The sequence below is a fragment of the Phalacrocorax aristotelis genome, chromosome 9 (assembly GCF_949628215.1).
Source record: "Phalacrocorax aristotelis chromosome 9, bGulAri2.1, whole genome shotgun sequence".
Classification (NCBI taxonomy): Eukaryota; Metazoa; Chordata; class Aves; order Suliformes; family Phalacrocoracidae; genus Phalacrocorax; species Phalacrocorax aristotelis.
Genome location: NC_134284.1, coordinates 29,838,107 through 29,856,932, shown reverse-complemented (window position 1 = coordinate 29,856,932; position 18,826 = coordinate 29,838,107). Strand labels below are relative to the sequence as shown.

The 18,826-nt window shown below is 43.7% G+C and overlaps 2 protein-coding genes across 6 annotated transcripts in view; one reads left to right on the top strand and one right to left on the bottom strand.

The window, feature by feature from the left end:
• Positions 1 to 18,826, top strand: part of BRF1 (BRF1 general transcription factor IIIB subunit) — a 175,899-nt gene that overhangs the window by 71,754 nt on the left and 85,319 nt on the right. For all 3 annotated transcript variants that reach the window (XM_075104105.1, XM_075104103.1, XM_075104104.1), the window contains 3 exons: positions 6,834 to 6,906; positions 15,239 to 15,388; positions 17,034 to 17,127. In XM_075104105.1, the coding sequence (XP_074960206.1) occupies positions 6,834 to 6,906; positions 15,239 to 15,388; positions 17,034 to 17,127 (317 nt within the window). The remainder of the gene's footprint in view (positions 1 to 6,833; positions 6,907 to 15,238; positions 15,389 to 17,033; positions 17,128 to 18,826) is intronic.
• Positions 8,830 to 12,040, bottom strand: BTBD6 (BTB domain containing 6). 3 transcript variants are annotated; one of them, XM_075104107.1, is made up of 5 exons: positions 11,683 to 12,040; positions 11,134 to 11,422; positions 10,842 to 10,932; positions 10,445 to 10,563; positions 8,830 to 10,219 (listed from the first exon to the last, which is right to left on the bottom strand). In XM_075104107.1, exons 2-5 carry the CDS (start codon positions 11,331 to 11,333, stop codon positions 9,187 to 9,189), a joined length of 1,443 nt encoding a protein of 480 aa, XP_074960208.1. In that variant the 5' UTR covers positions 11,334 to 11,422; positions 11,683 to 12,040; the 3' UTR covers positions 8,830 to 9,186. The 3 variants fall into 3 exon arrangements, with proteins under 3 accessions (XP_074960208.1, XP_074960209.1, XP_074960207.1); XM_075104108.1 differs by having other exon boundaries at positions 11,626 to 11,983; XM_075104106.1 differs by lacking the exon at positions 11,683 to 12,040 and having other exon boundaries at positions 11,134 to 11,628.

Genomic DNA, 18,826 nt, shown 5'->3' with positions numbered 1-18,826 from the left:
TGTTTAGCTTTTTTTAAAAAAAAAAGGGGGGGCGGGGAGGGAATAATAAGCACAACCTCTCAGGCTCTGGTCTGTACCTCTTGTACAGCCTCTCTTCCTGTCTCTACTGAGTTACTTTGGGGTTTGGTCCTCCCTTCCCCATTTAAAAAAAAAACAAAACCAAAACAAAACAAAACACACCCCCCCCAAAAACCTGTCCCCTATAGTGTAATATGCTTTTAGAATAGTATTATGCACCTAAAATGTAGCAATAGGGGAGACTAATTTTCATTGTTAATGGCAGTCTAAGAAGTCACGTCAGTTCTCTTATGCTGATGACTGAGATGGGGGAGTTTGTCTTGATCCATTGGAGAACAGCTACATTTTGTAATAGTTTTTCAAGCTTCAAAATTTCTGTCATCTTGGAAAAAGCCAAAATGTCCTTTTTTGTTGTTTGTTTGGTTTCGTTTTTGCTTAATTGGAAAGGCAATTTCTTTGTTTTTGGTTTGTTTTTTTTTTTCTCCAATTTTATTTTCAACGGAAGTATGTCCTGTGTCTTGGAAGCCTGTTGTTGCAAGTGTCGTCAGATTCAGTATGCCACTGGTACATTTAGACTTTAAAGCATTATCTAAAATGAACTGAAAATGTCCAGACCACTGCTACAAATCAGGCTCCTTGCTTGGGCAGAGCAGAGCCATGCTGCATGTTGATTGAGTTGGAAGGACGATCAGTCATCAGTCTCTGACAGGGAAAGTACTTGCCTGTATTTTCAAACGCTGCATTTTACTTGCAAATATAATCTTTAGAGTGGTCTGTAATCAGGCCTTTTGTTTGCTTTTTTTTTTTTGTTAGCTCAATCTAAGCAACAGGCCTTGCTTGTTTAGGAGAGTTGCGAAGCTTGTCTAGCCTTGGCCCAACTTTTGAACAGTTTAGGTTTGCTCAGCTGCTTCAGAGCACCTCATTCCTTCCACCTGGAGAACTAGTTGGCTAATGTTTTGATCTCAGTGTGGTGAAATGCTGCCTTTCTCATCCTGGGAAATGGCAGTTTCTTTTTTAGCCTCTTGTAATCTAGTGTCGTGGTCTTTGCAATGTGGTCATAAAAGACTTTGGGAAGAGGTGTTGGTAGTGCCTTGATCTCCAGTTTTAGCCCGGTAGAATATAATTTTTAGTGTGCCTTGTGGTGTGTCCTGCTATTAAATAAGGCTAATGCTTACTGGAAAGATGTTAGAGCCAGGCTCTGTATAGGAGTGCGCAGCAGGAGGATTAGCAGCAACAGACATAATTAATTAAAATGAGATGTTTTGATATCAAGAAAAGGTTTTTCACTATGAGGACAGTCAAGCATTGCAACAGGTTGCTCAGAGCAGTTTTGAAGTCTTTGCCTGTGGAGGTTTTCAAGATCCTGAGCAACCCGGTCTGTTTTTGTAGCTGACAGTGCTTTGAGCAGGGGGTAGGGCCAGAGACCTCCTGAGTTCCATTCCAACCTGAACTATGCTATGATTTTAGATGAGGGAAGGGAGTATACAAGAAGTGAAAATCAGTAACTGGTACCTGCTTGGTCTAGTCCTCCTCTGGTGTCTCTTCAACTTCAAAACACAACTCTCATCCATGTTTCTTCTCTTCAGTTGCCTAGCCAAGTGATAGTACTTTCTTGTCCAGAAGGATTTTTATTGTGAGTCATTTTTGTATGGTAGTTGTTTTGGGTTTTTTCTGGGGTGGTTTTTTTTTTTTAAAGCCACCATTGGCTTCCCTGATTCCTCTATGCTTGTCACAAATTACTCTGACTTTCATGTATAGATGATATGATAATGGTTTATTATACAGCTGTGGTGTTGGAGGAAGAATGCTAGGACTACCACATACGTGATTAGCAAAAGTAGACTGTCCTTTCAGAGTCCCCAGTCTGAAGGCAATGCTTTGAAGCCTAGCATGAGAGGAAGCTGCTTAATTTTGATTTGTGTCTCTTTTTGAACTGCAGTCTGACAAGCTGGGTTCAGTACACGTTTGTAGTTTTGTGTATTGTCTTTGGAGGCTAAATGTAATGTTCTGGTTGCAGTATGCATCCAAAAAATAACAAGTTTGTTTCTTGTGTGGAGAAGAGTAAAACAGAGTATTTCTTAAAGACTGTAGTTGTTTGTTTCAGCTTTTAATACCCTTTGCTCATTTAAAGTTATTAGCATGTTGACTGCATTTGCCTTTATTGCCCCTATGCAAATTGCTATGTTGATTGAGTTAATTTAAACAACCTGGTTGGGACCTTCAGGCATTACTATACTAGAAATGTTAATAATGAATCAAATAACCACAGGTGCCTCTTTCCCCAGCAACAGACACTCTCCTTAAAAACTCATTTGCTTTTCATGCTTGCTTAATTATTTAGGCAAGCAGCCATGGATGTTTCACAGTGTGAATTCTCATTGCGTTCCAACTGCCCAGTCTTTGTCTTTCTAAAAGACAGAAGACCTTAACCACCATCACTGTAATATTTTTCCAGAATGCTACACCATGGTTTTGAAAAGCCTTTTTTGGAAATTGCTCGAACTGAAAGAGTATCGATTTCTAAATTTATGGAACTTATGAGCAAGCAAAAACTTTCATTCAGTGGTTGCAGCTTTATTTTTTGCTATTGTCCAGAAGGTAAAGTGACCTGGTAACTGTATGAATGGGAGATTCCCTGTTTCCCAGAGAGTTTAAAATTCTGGAAGGTGTTAGGCTGATGAACAGCTGAATTCCCGTGTCACTGGAAAGGAGGTATTTTTTGTTGTTTCTAAAAGCGCCAAGTATATTGGTATTTGTGAACACATCAGGCATGATGTGAAAGCAAAAGGAAATTATGAAAGGGTGAGAGTCCCTATGGAAGTGTCCCTTTGAAATCAGCATGTGATGACTGACAGATGTGAAATGAAAGACTCTGTTTCAAAAAATACTGTGAAGGGCAAAGAGTATAATAAGTAGAAGGATCTTTATAGAAAGATGTAACTGAATAATTGGAAGCCATTCCTTCTCCAAATGCCCCTTTTAACTAATACAAAGTCTTCTGTAATAAGAGCAGATGTTAACTATTGGTAAAGGACATCTTACAGAATCTTAAGTTCTCTGTAAAAACTTTGGGGTAAAAGCATTGTGCTTGGTGCTTTTTTGTTTTTTTTTTCCAGTGCCTTGGTGAGCACGTACTTTTTGCCTGGAAGATGTCTTCCTGCTGAAGAATCTAGTTAGTTTGTTTTTTGAAAAAACAACTCAGTGGCAGGTCCATATGTTTGTAAATTTATTTTGTTAAATGTGAACTGAGTGTAAAATAAGGCGGTAAAAACTGTCAGGGTATGCAGATATTTTAAAATAATATCCCCTCTCACAGAGGTTGATGCCACTGTGTTAGGTATTGATGTTCAAACCTAGTGATTGCATCAAGTTTAGGAAATGTTAATATCTGATCAAAATACAGACAGAGAACAAAAGTGTCATGAAAGTCTATAAAACAATTGTTACACTTTGGCAATTTTTAATGGGGAGAGTTTGGGGAAATACTCTTTTTCAGTATTATCCTTTTAAATTAAGAAGGGGGAATAGAGGCCGAAGTGGATGTGGTAAGCTGTAAAGCTGCACCAATTCAGGTCTAAGCCAGAGACATCCTTTTAGAAGGGCATTTTTATTTATTCACCATTCTAAGGACTTATATAAAATCAGGTTTATGAATGCAAATGTCATATGGTTCTAAATCTGGAGCGTTAAGCTTTTGATGGATTGGAGGATATGAATTTTTATAAGAAGTTCTTAATGAAGAAAGAACTAGAAATTAAAGTAGGCCTCTAAATTAATTCTCTTAATTTTCTAAGCTTAATGGAGTGCAAAAAACCATACAAATGATGAGAGTAAAGAAAGACTATATATCTCATCTGTCACAGGATGTGTGTGTGTGTGAGTAATAGTTGAAATTAGTGACAGTGGCATAAAATTTTAGTGAAAGGCCCTTCTACTTAAACCAGAAGTTCTTAAATACCATGTTTCAGCAGCTCAGTGCCATGACAGATTTCTGGGTGAGCTTTATGCCATCCTTATTTTCCCATTTTTGAGACATGCCCTGGAACCTGTGGATATCTGGTAACTTTTAAAGACGAGAAGCTTATTGTTTGAGAGGGCCTAAAGTCTTTTCCCAGTGATTTGCCAGGAAAACTGGAAGCAATTAAATATTCCTGGTTCTTTTTGTGACTTTGCCCTGGCATTAAAAACACGTGAGCTTCATGAGGAAAACAATATAGAGCATGTAATCCACTGTATATTATGTTTTCTTTATAAATAGGTAGTAACCAGAGACTGCAAAGAAATGCACTTGTGATCGAAAGAAAGAAATTCCCTGATGTACCATTTCTATTTGAATTTATTATTTTGTGTAAATACGCTGCCTACACCTTGAAGCTGGTCATAAAACACTGATGATGTGGATAAGGCAGAAGAGCAGGTTAGATTTAAGTACATCTCAAATAGACCGTGGATCTGGAGCCTTTTGGTTAGGCCAAGGAGAAGAAGATAAAAAGCAGTCATTGAACAATTTTATTATGCATTTTTCTTTGCTTTAGATTTAATTGAGTGCCAACTTAGATGGTTATCACTTCACTAAAAAGCCCTGCTTCTTTATCCCTCCTCATGTTTATTTGTTCTTTGATGACTGCATTTATGGTAAGTTTGCTTGGGACGAATTTCTTAGAGAGCAGCATGGTTTGATGGGGACAAACATCAAGTATTTGGATGTCGTGACAAAAAAAGCCAGAGGGAGACACGCTTTTCTGAATTTGAGTTTTGGGTTTTTTTTCTGTTAGACTAAAATGAAAGAACTATTTGAGTTTGTGGAGCCTCTGATGGAAACATCATATGTACTTGGCTCCACTGAAGTAACTTTATTGATTAGTGCAGTGAAATCATCCTTGCAGAACAAGATCTAAGTGATGAGGCTTAAGATTTATAGTTACTTAGTCAGCCAACTTAGAAGGCTGAAACTACAGCCAAACCCCTACTCTTTATGTTAATATTTCTTAGACAAAAGGTCAGAACAAGCCATTCCAAACTTACAGTGAATCTAGAGTGTCTAAAGCCAACTGAGACACTGCAGATATCTTACTGTAGTAATGTCTGTTCCGTGTCTCTGGCTCATGGAAAGTCATATGCTCTCAAACTCCATTATGAATTGCCAGATTCAGTAGGTGCTTATTTTTCTGTATAAAAATCAGAGACTCGTTTCCTAAGTAGTATACTTTTTATTCAAAGGGTATATTTTGTTCACTTACTTCCCATAGAATAATATTTCGATGTTGTCTGGTATTTCAGGGGAAAAAGGATGGTCAATTTGAAGACTATACTTTTGTACCTTCTAGACCAGTCCAACTGCTGGTCAGACAAAGCATGGAAAGATATTCAATACTTTCCACTAAATACAGAATGACTTAACATCATACCATGTACACTTGATTGGGCAGTCACTTTCAGGATACATGATCATTCTGAGGATTTCTTTGAATTCTCTTCTTTTTTTTTTTAATTTGAGAAAAATTCATGTTAAGAACATCTTCCCATAAAGAAAAGTTGTGAAGTGCAAGGTGAAAATGTGTCAGTATTTTTGTTTGTTTGTTTGTTTGTTTAAATAGATACATTTATTTTTGCTAGCTTGGTAGAAGCATCTATACACTTGGGAGGAAAGCTTGCTTTTAAGCTAATGTTGGTAAAGCTCTTGTGTGAAACTGAAAGAGGATATACTTAGCAACAGGATTTTTTTATTTCCATAAGGCTTGTACCATAATCAACAACACGGTTGTGTAGTTGACTGCTTAGTAAACACCTTCGCTATCCTGGCATAGGAAAGAGAGGGGCAGTTCTGTTACATAAAAGCAATAGACTATATATTATCCTAACAAGTTAAAAAACCCTATTTGTTTGCAGTGTAGGAAGATGAAGGTTTTTCTTACTAACTTTGACCTTTATATGTGCCTTGGGGGGAGCAAGGTGTTCATGGAGCTTCGTGGGAATGTTTGGGGCTGATTGGGAACTGAAGTATATCCTGCCTTTCTTGCTGACCACAAAAACACATCTTAAGATAGTGAAAGAAAACTTCCTCAGACTTTTAAAACACAAATGTAGTTGCCTATGCTATAAATTGCAAATCAGGGTATGAAAAGTAACTCCTCCCCTCAGTTTACATCCTCCAGAGTGTGGCAGTGAAGGAAGGGAGGGGAGCAGGGGTCTGTCCCTGGCTCCGTAGCAGGTTTGGTGTGGTTTAGGGTTTTTCTGAATTTATCTTTTCTTAAAGTAGGGTGATGTGGGGCAATGTCCAAACAGTAAGAAATGACAAATAACCCTTGGGGCATGTAGCACCACTCCTTGCTTTGGTGGAAAAGTTTGGTGTGTGCTTGTGCAATACTTAATTATCCCACTTCACATGATCATACAGAGCTGAAATTTGCACTAACTTGTGAGTATTTGCTCAGGTTTTGTTATGTTACAAGATAAATGACACTTTAGCATCAGTGTATATATATACTTAATGCTTTAAGTTGTTAGGTGACAAATGAAAAATTGCCCAAGTACTACACAGCAATGCTGAGCCCACTGAAGAGCACGATGAACAACTTTTTGCATTTTTTTGGTATAAACTTATGCTTTGATTTACAATACTAATTTGTGCAGCTTTTGAGAAGCACCAAGTATTATTCTGTACCTATGAATATTACTTGTATTTCTTCAGTTAATTTTTTTAAAGCAGGTTGTTTAAGGTTTCAGAAGTGTGGGGTTTTTTTGCCTTTCTAAATAAATGGTCTATTAAAAGCATTTATGGTTTAAGATTTGAATAATTTTTTTTCTTTTAATAGGTGAACGTCTATGTGCTGGGAAAGACTTTCCTTCTGTTGGCCAGAGAACTCTGCATAAATGCTCCAGCCATAGGTATTTCTTTTTATGAGTTGGCTTTTGAGTATTTGGGTGTATTTTCTGTATGGTTACTTTAAAAGAATATATATATGTGTGTGTGTATATATACACGTAGTATTGTGTGCTAAATACCAAAGTGGTAACTTAAAAATGAAGCTGGAATCAATCCAGGCCGAAGAGCAGTAGTGACCATGAGAGCCTGTTCTCATTTATGTAAGACTTTTGGGAGCTAGATGCTATTTTCTTTTACAAATAATTTTGTTGCTTTTTCTGAGAGTAGTTCAGGTAACACTAAGACAGTGGGCTGATGTATAATAAATTTGTGTGCATCTACAAGCTTGCACGGGCCTGTCACGCCTCAGTTGCAAAGAGATGCAACATTTGATAAATATTTGCCAAATTTACTATCTGTCAGTCAGCTGTAGCTGAGGTGTTCAGGGCTTGAAATACAAGTGGCTCGATGGAAAATGAGGAGCAACTTTTTCCAAGCACGCAAATAACTTTTTAATTAGCAAGTCATAGCTGAGATGGTAACAGAGTTATAGGAAGATGGGTTTTAACCTGTTAAAGGGGAAAAAGCTGTTGTCTGGGCTGTGGCCTTTAAGCCAAGGGAATTCATGCCAATTTCAGTTGAAAGAGTGAGTTTATAGAGAGGTCTTGTGACTGTTACCCACCTCTGCGCAGGAATTTTCTTCCTGTGTCTTTACCCACTCTCACTCCCACTCCCCTTAATCTGCGCTGAGAGAATTAGATGCCTGTTGTGTTCACGAACACCACACATGCACACCCCTTCAGACATACTCAGCTGGGCACATAACTGCCTGCCTTTGCAGCAAGAGAAGCAGCAGCTCACGTACGGAGCATCGCCACAACAGCATCCAGGCAGTATGGTGGCAGTGCGCAGCTATCGGCCATCGTGGTGTGCTGGCTTCATTAGCATAGCTACATGTCTGGTAAAAAGTTCCCCTTTTCAATCATTCAGTTGCCTTCTTACTTTTCATTACTTATTTTAAGAGAGAACAGGCAGAATTTGTATTGCAGCTTAGTTGCCAGGTAAAAATTAATGCAGCTGGGGAAAAAGGCAAACAGAAAACCCTTCTCAGTTAAATGTAAAGGTACTTGTTATACATGGAAAAAATATTGGTTTAGACTGCTGTTTATTCTTTCCAAGGTCATTAAGACATATCTATAAAAAATAATATTTCTAATTAGCTCATCTGTAATGATTGTCAGACACTTGAGAAAAACATCTACCTTTATCACTTTGAGAAAAGTTAGGGTACTAGCTATAAACTGACTGCTGATAGTGGATGGGACTATGCTTTTAGAAAAAAACTGAGGGGGAAGGAAAGATCCAGCAGCTTCTGTTTAAGATGGCTTATTTCTAAGTAGTAATGTCTGCTCCTAAACACGAGGATGGAATGTATGTTTAGATAGTGGCAGCCAGTATTACCGCTTTGGGCTAAATCTAGGATAAAGCCTGTCACTGCATTAAGCTTCATCTGTACGTTGTGACTCTGGCCATTCGAGGGGGCGTGCAGTTTGACAGGTGCAAGTGTCAGTGTTGCTGTTTGCTGGGTGGGCTGTGGAGGTTAATGCAGATGATGCGTGTGAATGGGCATTAGAAGCTTTCAAATATAACCACAGGATGATTTTGATCAACTTTGATTACACTCATGGTTTACATCACTTCAGCTTAGGCAACACACAGAAAATACTTCCACATATGTCAGCAGCCTTTTTTGTGAAGGAAAATAAAGGCTGCTGATGAAGAGTCTCAGTTATCAGGCAAGGGAAACTTCATATTTGTGGCAATAGCTAATGCCCTGTGTAGGTGCACACAGGGGACAGACTACAGTATCATCACCCCTGTTAACTGTACGGTACATGAATTTACAGACGCAAGCCATAAGATCAGCAATGATCAAGTACACAGGATTTAGGGCAAGTAAAAATGTTTTATATTTCACAGATTTGTGAACTGCTCTAGTTTAGAACATTCTGTTTAAGTCAGCTGCAGTCTGCAAGTTAGTTATCTATATACAAAATAAATGCACAGTACGTGCGAAATTTAACATTTTTCTGCTTGTTGCAGTCTTAATTAAAGTCAAATAGCTTATGAATAAATAAAATAAGATTAAATTCAAGAGCATTCCTTCACTTATTTTGTATAGCCTGATGTAGCAGATAGGTAAGTAGCGTAACATTCCATACTGCTGCAGAGTTCGTAGTAAAACTGAAAAATCCCTTAATGTGCATCGTTGCAGTATTGGAATACAATCAAAGTGAAATGCATCATGCATAGAAAATGAGCTCGGGTATTTGTCCCCCTTGTACTCCGGTCCCATTAGTACTGTCCGAGGAGCACTGGAACTGGAATGTCACTTTCCCACACTGCACTTCAGTCATTCCCTCTTGCCCGAAGTAACTGAGTTCGTTACCATCAAGAATAGCACTTACATTGTAAAACGTGTCTTGCTCAACCTGAACAGGGTGTTCAAACCACACAGAGAAAGTGTTACTGGAGCCGTCAGAGGTAAACTTTGTCAGATTTTGAGCAAGGACAACTCCTAAGCGCTTCAGTTCTATTTTGACGCTGTATTCAGCTTTGCCACAGCTCGACCCATACAATCCCAGTCCTGCTATAAATATCCGTTTGTCTACGGCAAACTGAATACTGTCACATCGCCCTCGGTACCTCCACTGATTGCTGCGATATGCAGATGACTGAAATCGATGGCATCGCTGAGGTACGAGTCCTTTTCTTTTTGTCAGCGGAAACTCTAGTTTGGGTTTATTCACGGCCGTGTACCATAGGAATATGTTGTGAGTTTCCTCAAGGGTGAGGATGTCGGACTGGGCAGCTCCGTTGGCGAACTCTTCCAAAGTCATGGTCGGAATCCGCACCAAGTACAAAGCTTTTCCTAATACATTCCTCTTGTTGCGTGGCGTAACTGGCAGCCCTTGCCTTTTGCATTCAGCCTCTGCCCAGTTGAGAACAGCCTCGAAAACTACCACTTCCTTAGTGTTGAGCGCCTCCCGGGTTACAATGATCTCTAGTGTTTGTTGATCTATCTCACAGAAGCCCTCTGACTTCAGTGCCATTTCTGCTTGAGCATCAATCACTTCCCAGCAGCGCTGCGTCAGCTCTGGCTCCTCAAAGAGCCTGCTCTGAGACAGCAGGACACAAGCGTTCTTTGCTTCTAAACTGGTCTCCAGAAAATTGACGCAAGCCTTTGCTAGGGCCGGCACGATGTACTTCTTGGCAGCATACAGCGTAGCCAGAACTGTGTCAGCTTCCAGGTCTATTTCGTCACTGTACATGTATCTAGATGGGGGGAAAAAATAGTTTTTTAGGGAAAAAAAAAATACAGGCCATGAAAGATTGACCTACAGTCATCTTTGCTGGCAGTAAATCTGACATTCAGTATTTGTTAGTGCATTAAGTAAACAGTAATGAGTGCATATTGCACAATGCCAATTACGAGATGTACATTTTATAAGCTACTTTGATTCTGTCCGCGTAATTAGTAGACTTATAGTGGCCACTTACTTTAATAGGATTAGAAAGGCTGCAGGTTCCACATCTGGTATATGGATTTCAGATTTGACCTCTGCGAGATCGCCGTAAAACATAGCATAGAAGACAGAGCTACCAACTGCCAAAACATACTGGAAAATACAGAGAGAGAAGCCTCAGTAACGTGTGTCTGTAATAGCTGAGCGTGCTGGCCCTCGATAAGAGCTACACTTAGGGAAAGTTAAAAGCTCCGGTGGAGGCAGAAGACTGCCTTAGACTGTTCCCTTTAATTGCAGCGTATGCGAATTACTTCTGGGATTAGAGGAGAGCCGTAATTAGAAAAAGAAATAAAATGGAACCCAGCTGTAAGGCAGGGGGCGAAGGCGAGATGCACGGCAGTATTAAAAAGCCAAAAATTATCTGCACCGACCTTATGGGCAGGAACTTTCTTGGCTGCCCCCGGCGGGCCCACGATGAAGTGAACGTCGGCCATGAGTTCGTTATTGAACATCAGCGCGTTCCTGCAAGCCAGGGGAGGGGGGAGAAGCCCCGTTAGCGAAGGGCGGCCCCCCACCTGGGGCGGGCGGCCGCCCTCACGGCCCCCGGGGGTCCCGCCCCAGCCCTCGGGCCGTGCCCGGGGCGCAGGTGCACCGGGCCCCGCTCGCTCCCTCCCTCCCTCCGGCCGCCCACCCGGGGAGGGCCCGGCGGGGCCCGGCCCGTACCTCTCCCGCAGCGTGGGGTGGAAGGACTGCCAGTTGGCGCTCTCCAAGTTGTTGTTGTTGAGGTTCTGGAGCTGGGGCGGCGGGGGCGGCTGGGCGCTCTGCTGGAGCTGCAGGGCGTTCTTCTTGCTGTTGGCTGCGCTGGCGGCGGCGGCGTTACTGTTTGCAATGTTGGTGCTGGCAGGGTAAAGTTCTGCAGCCATCTTCTTCTTCAGGGAGAGGGGCACTACCTCATAGCATCCTGGCACCTTGCCGTTTGACCTCACACTCTTTTTGGACTTCTTTAAGGTCTCTGGAAGCAGAAGAAAAAAAGTCAAACACTTCATGATCCTGCCATTGAGGCAACCATGGGGCAGTGGCATGAGCAAGAGAACTAACAAATCCCAAACGCGAGTCCCACTATCTGGATATTTTGTATGCTTCTAGATGCAGGGCGGCTTTTGTTTGGTTTGGTTTGGTGTGTGTGCGCGCTCTCCGGTTACCAGCCCGACGCACCTTTCCGGGGGGAAAGGGATGCTGCTGCTGCTGGCCGGGCTCGGCGCCAGCCCTCACCTTGGCTCGGAGCGGGGGGTCCCAGCCTCCACGCCACTGCCACGACTGCAGTGGGGAACGCGAGCGGGGCTGGCAGGCAGTTCCTTCCCCCGAGGAATGACGAGAGAAAAAGAAAAAAGAAAAAAAAAAGCCAAAATCCAGCAACGCAGCCCCACAAATCCAGCCGAGGCGGTGGGTCAGAAGCCAGAGTCAATCCACAAATCCTCCGAGGGCAGCAGCCCGGCGACGGTGAAGCGCAGCCAGCCGCCCGGTCCCCGCTGCCAGCCACCGCGCTCCGCGCCGTCCTTCCCTGCCGGGCGGGGGCTCATCCGCGGCGGCCGGGCCGAGGCGAGGCGAGGCGGCGGCTCTCCGCAGTCCCGCTCCCGGGCGGCCCCGCCGCCGCCGAACCGCTCGCACCAACTTTCCTTCTCTCTCGCCGCCACACGGCGCTGCTCCTCCGCGCTCCTCCCGCCCGCGTCGGGGGCGCTGCTGGCCGCGGGGCGCCCCGGCTCCTCCGCGGCGGGCGGGCGGCGCTGCCCTCGCCGCTCCCCTCGCGGCGGCGGCGGGATGCGGCGCGGCCGAGCTCGGCGCGGCTCTGCCGCCCTCAGGGCCCGCCTCCCGCCCAAATACCCAGCCCTCCGCGCCGCGCGTCACGGCCGCCCGAGCCAATGGGGAGCGGCGGGGGGAGCCGCCCCCCGCCCCGCCGGGTGTCAGTCTAGCGCGCGCCCCCGGTGCGCCCCCTCCTTTCCTCCCTCCCCTCACCGCCCCGGCACCGGGGGGGGACGACGCACACGACACCCTGTACGGGCGCAGCGCCGAGCACCGCCGCGCCCACCCCACCCCCTCCCCCCCCCCCCAGCCACCCCCGCGGTCCCTCCGCCGCTCGCTGCTGCCGCTGGCAGCCGGACGCGGGAACTAGCGCTGGGGCGGGACGCACGGGGGACCGGGCCCCGCCGTGCGGCCCGGGGGCTCCCGGGGCGGAGCGGGGCGGGCGGCCCCGGGCACGGGCACGCACCGCTCTTCCCGACCGGCCCGGACGGGGGCGCCGCCGCGCCGCGCACGGCCCCGCTTGGCTCGGCTCGGCTCGGCTCGGCGTGGGGAGCCGGGCGGCCGCGCTGCCCCGCCGCGGGCGGCTGCGGGCGCTGGGGGCACGGCCGGGGCGGAATTATTTAAATGGAGGAAAGTCGTAGGGATTTGATTTCTCCCCCCCACCCTTTTTTTTTTTTTTTTTTTTCTTTTCCCCTCCCCGAAGGCGCCGCGACCCGGCGGTGCCGGCCCTCCCGGCCGGGGTCGCCCCCCGCCTTCCCGGGGTGTTCCCTCGGGGACCGACTGGGCCCCCCGCCCCTTCTCGGGGGGGGGCCTCCGGCTTCTCGCCCCTGCCGTCCGATTTACCTCTTCTGGTTGGGAAGTCGCTCTTTCAAGCAGTTTCCTAGGAATTTTTCTAGATTCCTGTTAGCGACTGTGTGGCATCTAGGTGCTTCCAAAAGTCCGAGTCCCAGGTCGCCACTGGGATAGGGAGAGAAGGGAAAGTCTTCAGAAAAACAGCTGATTTTTTCTCTAAAAATAAAAGAATGTTTTTCTCGTTTGCCCCGTGGGCCCTGCTGTCCCCGTTTGGGAAAGCCATTGGGTTTTGCCCCCCTTGACCTTGGTCACTCGTGTGTGCGAGGGTTTCAGGCCCAGGGGTCTCCCTGAAGGCACGGGGAGCGGGACACCCTTGGTGCGGCAATGCTTGTTTCTAATATGTCAAAGGATTCAAGGAGTTTGGGTTTTACAACTTAAACAAAATTTTGTGTTCCCACTCACATGGGACATGTTTATGTTAACCTTGGCCCTGCATTTAATTTATATATCAGTAGTACTTCGTTCTAGCCAGTCATGGCCTCTTTAAGGCTTTTCGCTTAAAACCAACCCGGGTATTAATTTTCTGGCTGTTTGGTAGCTTCAGAATTTAAATTAACTATGTGCAATGTTTTGTCAAATGACCCGTGGGCATGAATGCCTGCAGAAACTTCTAAGCAGCTACAACGCAAATATGTTAATGCTCCCGAAACTCAGCTCTGAAGAAGTTGTGAATTGCCTGGCTTGCTCAGCTCTGGCAGCCCGGGAGCTGAAGTTGTGCCTTCTCGGGATAAGAAGAGATAGAAAAGCAAACCGGGTATTGCTTTGTAACATTGCATGGGTTTCTGAAGCGCAAAGAGCAAAGTTTGACTGTCTCGAACCCCAGGCTATTGCTTCTGAAAGGGGGTTTTTTGTTCTTGTATTTTGGAATTAGTAATTTCTGTTGAGTACAGTTTTATAAAAGCATACTCGGAAATACAGAACAACTGCCGTTAAGAATCATGGGGATTAGTTAATCTTTCCTAAACCTTTGATTTTTAGGGTCATGTTTAGGCGGTGACTGCGCTCCAGCATTTCTTCAGTTCTGAGGGAGATGCATTTGGAAGTTTTTGCTTGATAAATGCTTACATTTAAATGCTGCTGCAGGGCTGACAGGCGTAATCACCTGCGGTGTGATCGCGGTAATTATGGGTAGCACCAGGGCATCATTGTTAGAACTTGGTGCTAAATGAAACTGCTTTGATTAATTGTAAATCCGTAAGATTGTTCCAGTGTTTCGAGCTGAATTTTCATCTTTATCAGTTTTAAGTGCCCACAGAGGGGATCAGCTGAGGAAATTGAGTTGAGACTAATAGTTAACAATTTACCGTACATCATGGATTTTCGGTCAGGTGATAAAAGGCTGGCAGGAAATGAGAAATTGATACTTCAAATAAGAATAAACATGTGTTAAGTGTAGCTTTTACAAGATTGTTTGATAAATTATAAATTGGTTTAGGTAAAGCACAATCCGTACTGACGTATTTTGGTTAGCTTGAAGCTGATAACACCAACGCTTGAAATAAGGTTATACATCTGGAGGCTGATCCGTGGCTGATGTAAATGGTCATAGTGCTGCTGACGTTAATTGGGTTCAGCAATTTATGCCGATGGAGAGTATGCCTCAGTATCTGTAACAAACAGCATTTGGTACTGGTGGAATAGGAGTCTGAGAAGGATCTGGAATTAACTTTGAAAGTGTAAGCAGGCTTTTGTTAGGGACACGAGGTTTTAAGCAACTGACTGTTTTTCAAAGCTTAGTTTGTAGGTAGGTGTAAGACAAAACATGCAAGTTAGCTTATTTGTTATTTGCAGATGTGAGAAGTTTTGGGCCTAAGTTACGTCTTTATTCCGCAAAAGCTTTTGCAAATGCTTATCTTTGTAATTTCACTGATACCAGTAACACTGCTCATGTGTTGGAGTCAGCATGTGCAGCCTCGAACCCTGAAAAGCATGTAAGCAAACCTTTGTGCAGTACTTTAAAGGTCTCTTATCTATAAAGCAAGAAAGGTTTTTGTTTTAGCTTAACTAAAAAGGTGCTTCTGAAGCTTCGTGATCAGAGGATCTGGCCCAGCAGCACAGTCTGTGTTGTGACGTGAAGCAAGCCAAGCACGAGAGCCCCGCAGTACAGCCGCTCAGGTACTGCGTTTCTTAAAGCAAAGGTTAGGGTTAGAAATAATTGTATTATTTTCTGTTGCAGATCCATGTTTATATATTCCTCGTTTTGCACACATGCTGGAGTTCGGGGATAAGAACCACGAGGTGTCCATGACAGCTCTCAGGCTGTTGCAGAGAATGAAGCGGGACTGGATGCACACCGGCCGCCGGCCCTCCGGGCTCTGCGGAGCAGGTATGTCGGGTGCTGGGTGTATCGCTTGCCCTGCAGCGGGTCGGACACAAGAGTCTGGGAGCTGGGAACAGATGAGGACTTTCTCAATTCCTCAGTGATGCCATGTTCTCTGGGTTCTGTGCTGTCAGGCACCTACAGATTATATAGGTCTTCACTGAAATAGTTTCTGAAACTCAAACTTCATTTTTGCCCTTGTTTCTACCTTGCTTGCTCAGATCCTTTGTATCTTACATTTTAGATTTTTTAACCTCCTTTCTGGTGCTCTTGCCCCCACTCTCTGCAAGCTCTAGCTGCTAAAAGGTTTTTTTGTCAGCTAAAATGACACCATTAGTGCAAGCACTTTGATTTGTGTCTTTACACAGTGTCTTATGCAAGAAATGCCCTCTTTGACCTGTTCTGCGAAATTATTTTCCTCTCCTTCTTCATCTTTTTCCAAGATCCATCGCTGTCATGATGCTTACAAAAAATCTGCCGGTTTGGGAGGGCTAGGTTAAAAGGTAGTCGGTACCAGCTGGTGAGGTCAGAGTAACAAAGAGTGTAGGTAGTCACAGAGTTCACGTATGCGCTTTATTTTATTGGAAAGATCTTACATGTGCATGCTGGAGTGAGAAATATTGCTCAAACCTTAGGGAACCCAGGACTATGCAATCTTCTTGAGGTTTCTAGCCTCTTTTTGTTAACGGTACTTGCTTATTGCACATTGCTAAAAATTTTAGTATAGGCTCTATGGGAGACCAGCCTGGTCTGTGATTCACTACGTATACTGTATCCACATGAGTGATCTGATTCAACAGACATGGATCAATAGACTGAAGCAGGTGGTGCTGAGTCCCCCGCATCCATCCACGCAGTACACGGTTCTTGTGTTCTGCTGTGGACTCGGTTTAAGTTTAGTTCCCTGGCCTAAATGTCTGTGCCACACGTCCTTCGAAGGACCGGTTGTTAGTTCAGCCCCTGATGTTCCCATTAGGAACTGGAGCACTTTAAACAGGTACCTGAAGTGGAGCTCTTGTTTAGTTTCCTCTGAAAGGCATAGCTTCTGCATGCTTAAAACTGTTCTGTGCAATGAACCACTGCACGATGAGCGGGGGCGATGCTTCAAAACAGACCTTGTGCTCTGAATCAGCACACTGATGTAAATGCAGCTAGTACTAGTTAGCTAGGTGGATAGAGGGTCTTGCAGGAGAGCACTTGGGCGTTTGGAAGACAGTGATAGTGGTGACAGCAATGAGGATGACAGCTTAAGTGGATTCAGTGTTTCACTTCTGGCTTCTGGAAGGGTTAACTGGAGATATTTTTCTTCAGGACTAGTAAAATCTGCTAAAAAGATGATAATTTTGAAAATACGTGAACAATAAGGTGTTTTTGTGATGTATTTAAGTAGCTGACCATGGTTTCCCAAATGCTAAGGCATAGGATTTTTTCAGGGTGCAATGTGCAGTAAGCTTAATTTTATTGGGTAGGAAGCAAAGTTTGTAAAGTCATGTCAATCACCTGCATTCAGGGACACAGGTGAGCATAAGCATTTACAGCTCTTGAGCTGAAGGCAGGGGCAAAAGAGAGGGTATACTTATCTGACTGTTTTCTGCTTTTCTTCAGGAAATTTTCCTCTTTTTGACATTGACTTTCCCTGCTTTTTCTCTAGCTCTGCTAGTGGCAGCAAGAATGCATGATTTCCGGCGTACTGTTAAAGAGGTCATCAGGGTGGTCAAGGTTTGTGAGTCTACATTAAGGAAAAGGTCAGTGCAGTTTTACTGCTTTTTTCTTCCATTTACAGTACTGAAAAGTGGTGTGGCCTAAAATGAATGTATATCGGAGAAAACCACGTTCTTTTCCTTTTCAGAAGTGCCAAGAATAAAATAAGTAGAACGTACTTTAGCTGGTCATTTTTAAGTACTAAAACCTGATTCTTATGTAAGGCCTCAAATGCTTAGCAAAGATGGTAAGGAGCTCTGCCCCCATTTAACAGGTGAAGACTTGAAGGCAAAAAAATGTTGCGTCAGAAATGCTAACAGTGTTGCCATGTCCTCAGAAGAAATGATTGATTCTCAAAGCTGAGGATGTACTGTGGGATTTTCTTTTTCATTAATCCAGAATACAGTGCTGAAAAGTCTTGTCTTTTAGCTGTTATTGAACAGAACTTTTCAAGATATTTTGCTGAAGTGTTCATTTTTGATAGTGTTGCACTGCTAATAAATAGAAGATAGCGCAGTGAGTCTGATGATAAGTTCACTGAAGGGTGAGATGTGGAACTATCAGCAGAATGCGAGCCCAAAACTGGGAATTTCCCAAGTACCTTTGCCATGTTTTTTCTTTAAAGACCTAGTAGGATTTTCCATATTTTGGTGAAGGTAAGCAGTTACCCAGTTTCCGTTATTTTAGTTTTGAAAAGGTGTTATATTTTCTTTCCCTGTAGGTTCAGTAAAAACAATCTGTGAAATACCGTGCTTTCTGTTTCCCCCAGTTGTAAATTTTTGTACCACCAATCAGTTCTGAAGTATGTTCGGCCAAGGTTTGTCTTTAGAAAGCTCCCCTGGTGTCTCTCTACCTCGCTGAGACCAGCTTAAGCACACCCAGCCAAGTCTAATACTTGTTAATAGTATTCACTTCTTAATTCTGAAAAACGTTTTTGCCCCAGATCTTCATATGTGGAACAGGAATGATACTGTTTCCCTACCACGCATGGGTGGCGTAGGAATAAACTTAAAGTGTTTGAAGTGCTTTAAGGTACTAGGACAATAAGGATGGAGCCACTTCTTTTCTGTGGTTAACAGGTCATGTGTTTTAATGTGCATTTTGTATAATTAATGATTTATGCACCCACAATCTAATTCAAGGTGCCTCAGTTAAAGAGTTCGTTCTTCCTAAGAAAATAAGCATAATAAATTAGAGTTGGAAGGAAAATTGATTTGAGCAATTGTTTCAAGCGAAGAAATCGTACTTCAAAATTCATGCTTTGAAATGTTTACTCAAGTCCCACTCATCAACTAAAATGACAGCGTTATTTACTTTGACAGGGTAAACGTGACAGCTGAATTATTTCCAGGCAGCTATAATTACAACTGTATTTATCACGAATCTATAAATTTGATTGATGTTTTTCAAATAAGAGCACGTTATACAGTATTTAACGAAGGCAAATAAATACCTTTGAATAACTCTTTCTGCACTCCAGTTTTTTTCCTTTTCTTTCAAGAATTCCTCTCAAAATGCCATCAGATAGAAGTTGTCTAAATTAATAAGCACTTGTTTCACGTTCTTAAAAATTTCTTTGCTTCCCAGTTTGATGTACAGTTTTATTTCCTTTTAATTATCGCTGTAGTTACTCCGGTTTGTAGAGAGCTACTGCTGCTTCGTGCATTGTGAAGGTGTTGAGCGTAGTTGGGTGAATGCTCATTAACGGACAGCGTTGGACGCTACGCTCACTGCTGATGGCTT

What these genes read in the sequence shown, in the direction of transcription:
- BTBD6 (XM_075104106.1), bottom strand. Translation starts at nt 11,492, where the DNA reads ATGCCACTGCCCCATGGTTGCCTCAATGGCAGGATCATGAAGTGTTTG. An exon ending in AGAAAGTTCCTGCCCATAAG is followed by an intron (nt 10,564 to 10,841) that starts GTCGGTGCAGAT and finishes TGTATTTTCCAG; the next exon opens with TATGTTTTGGCAGTTGGTAG. An exon ending in GCCTTTCTAATCCTATTAAA is followed by an intron (nt 10,220 to 10,444) that starts GTAAGTGGCCAC and finishes CCCCCCATCTAG; the next exon opens with ATACATGTACAGTGACGAAA.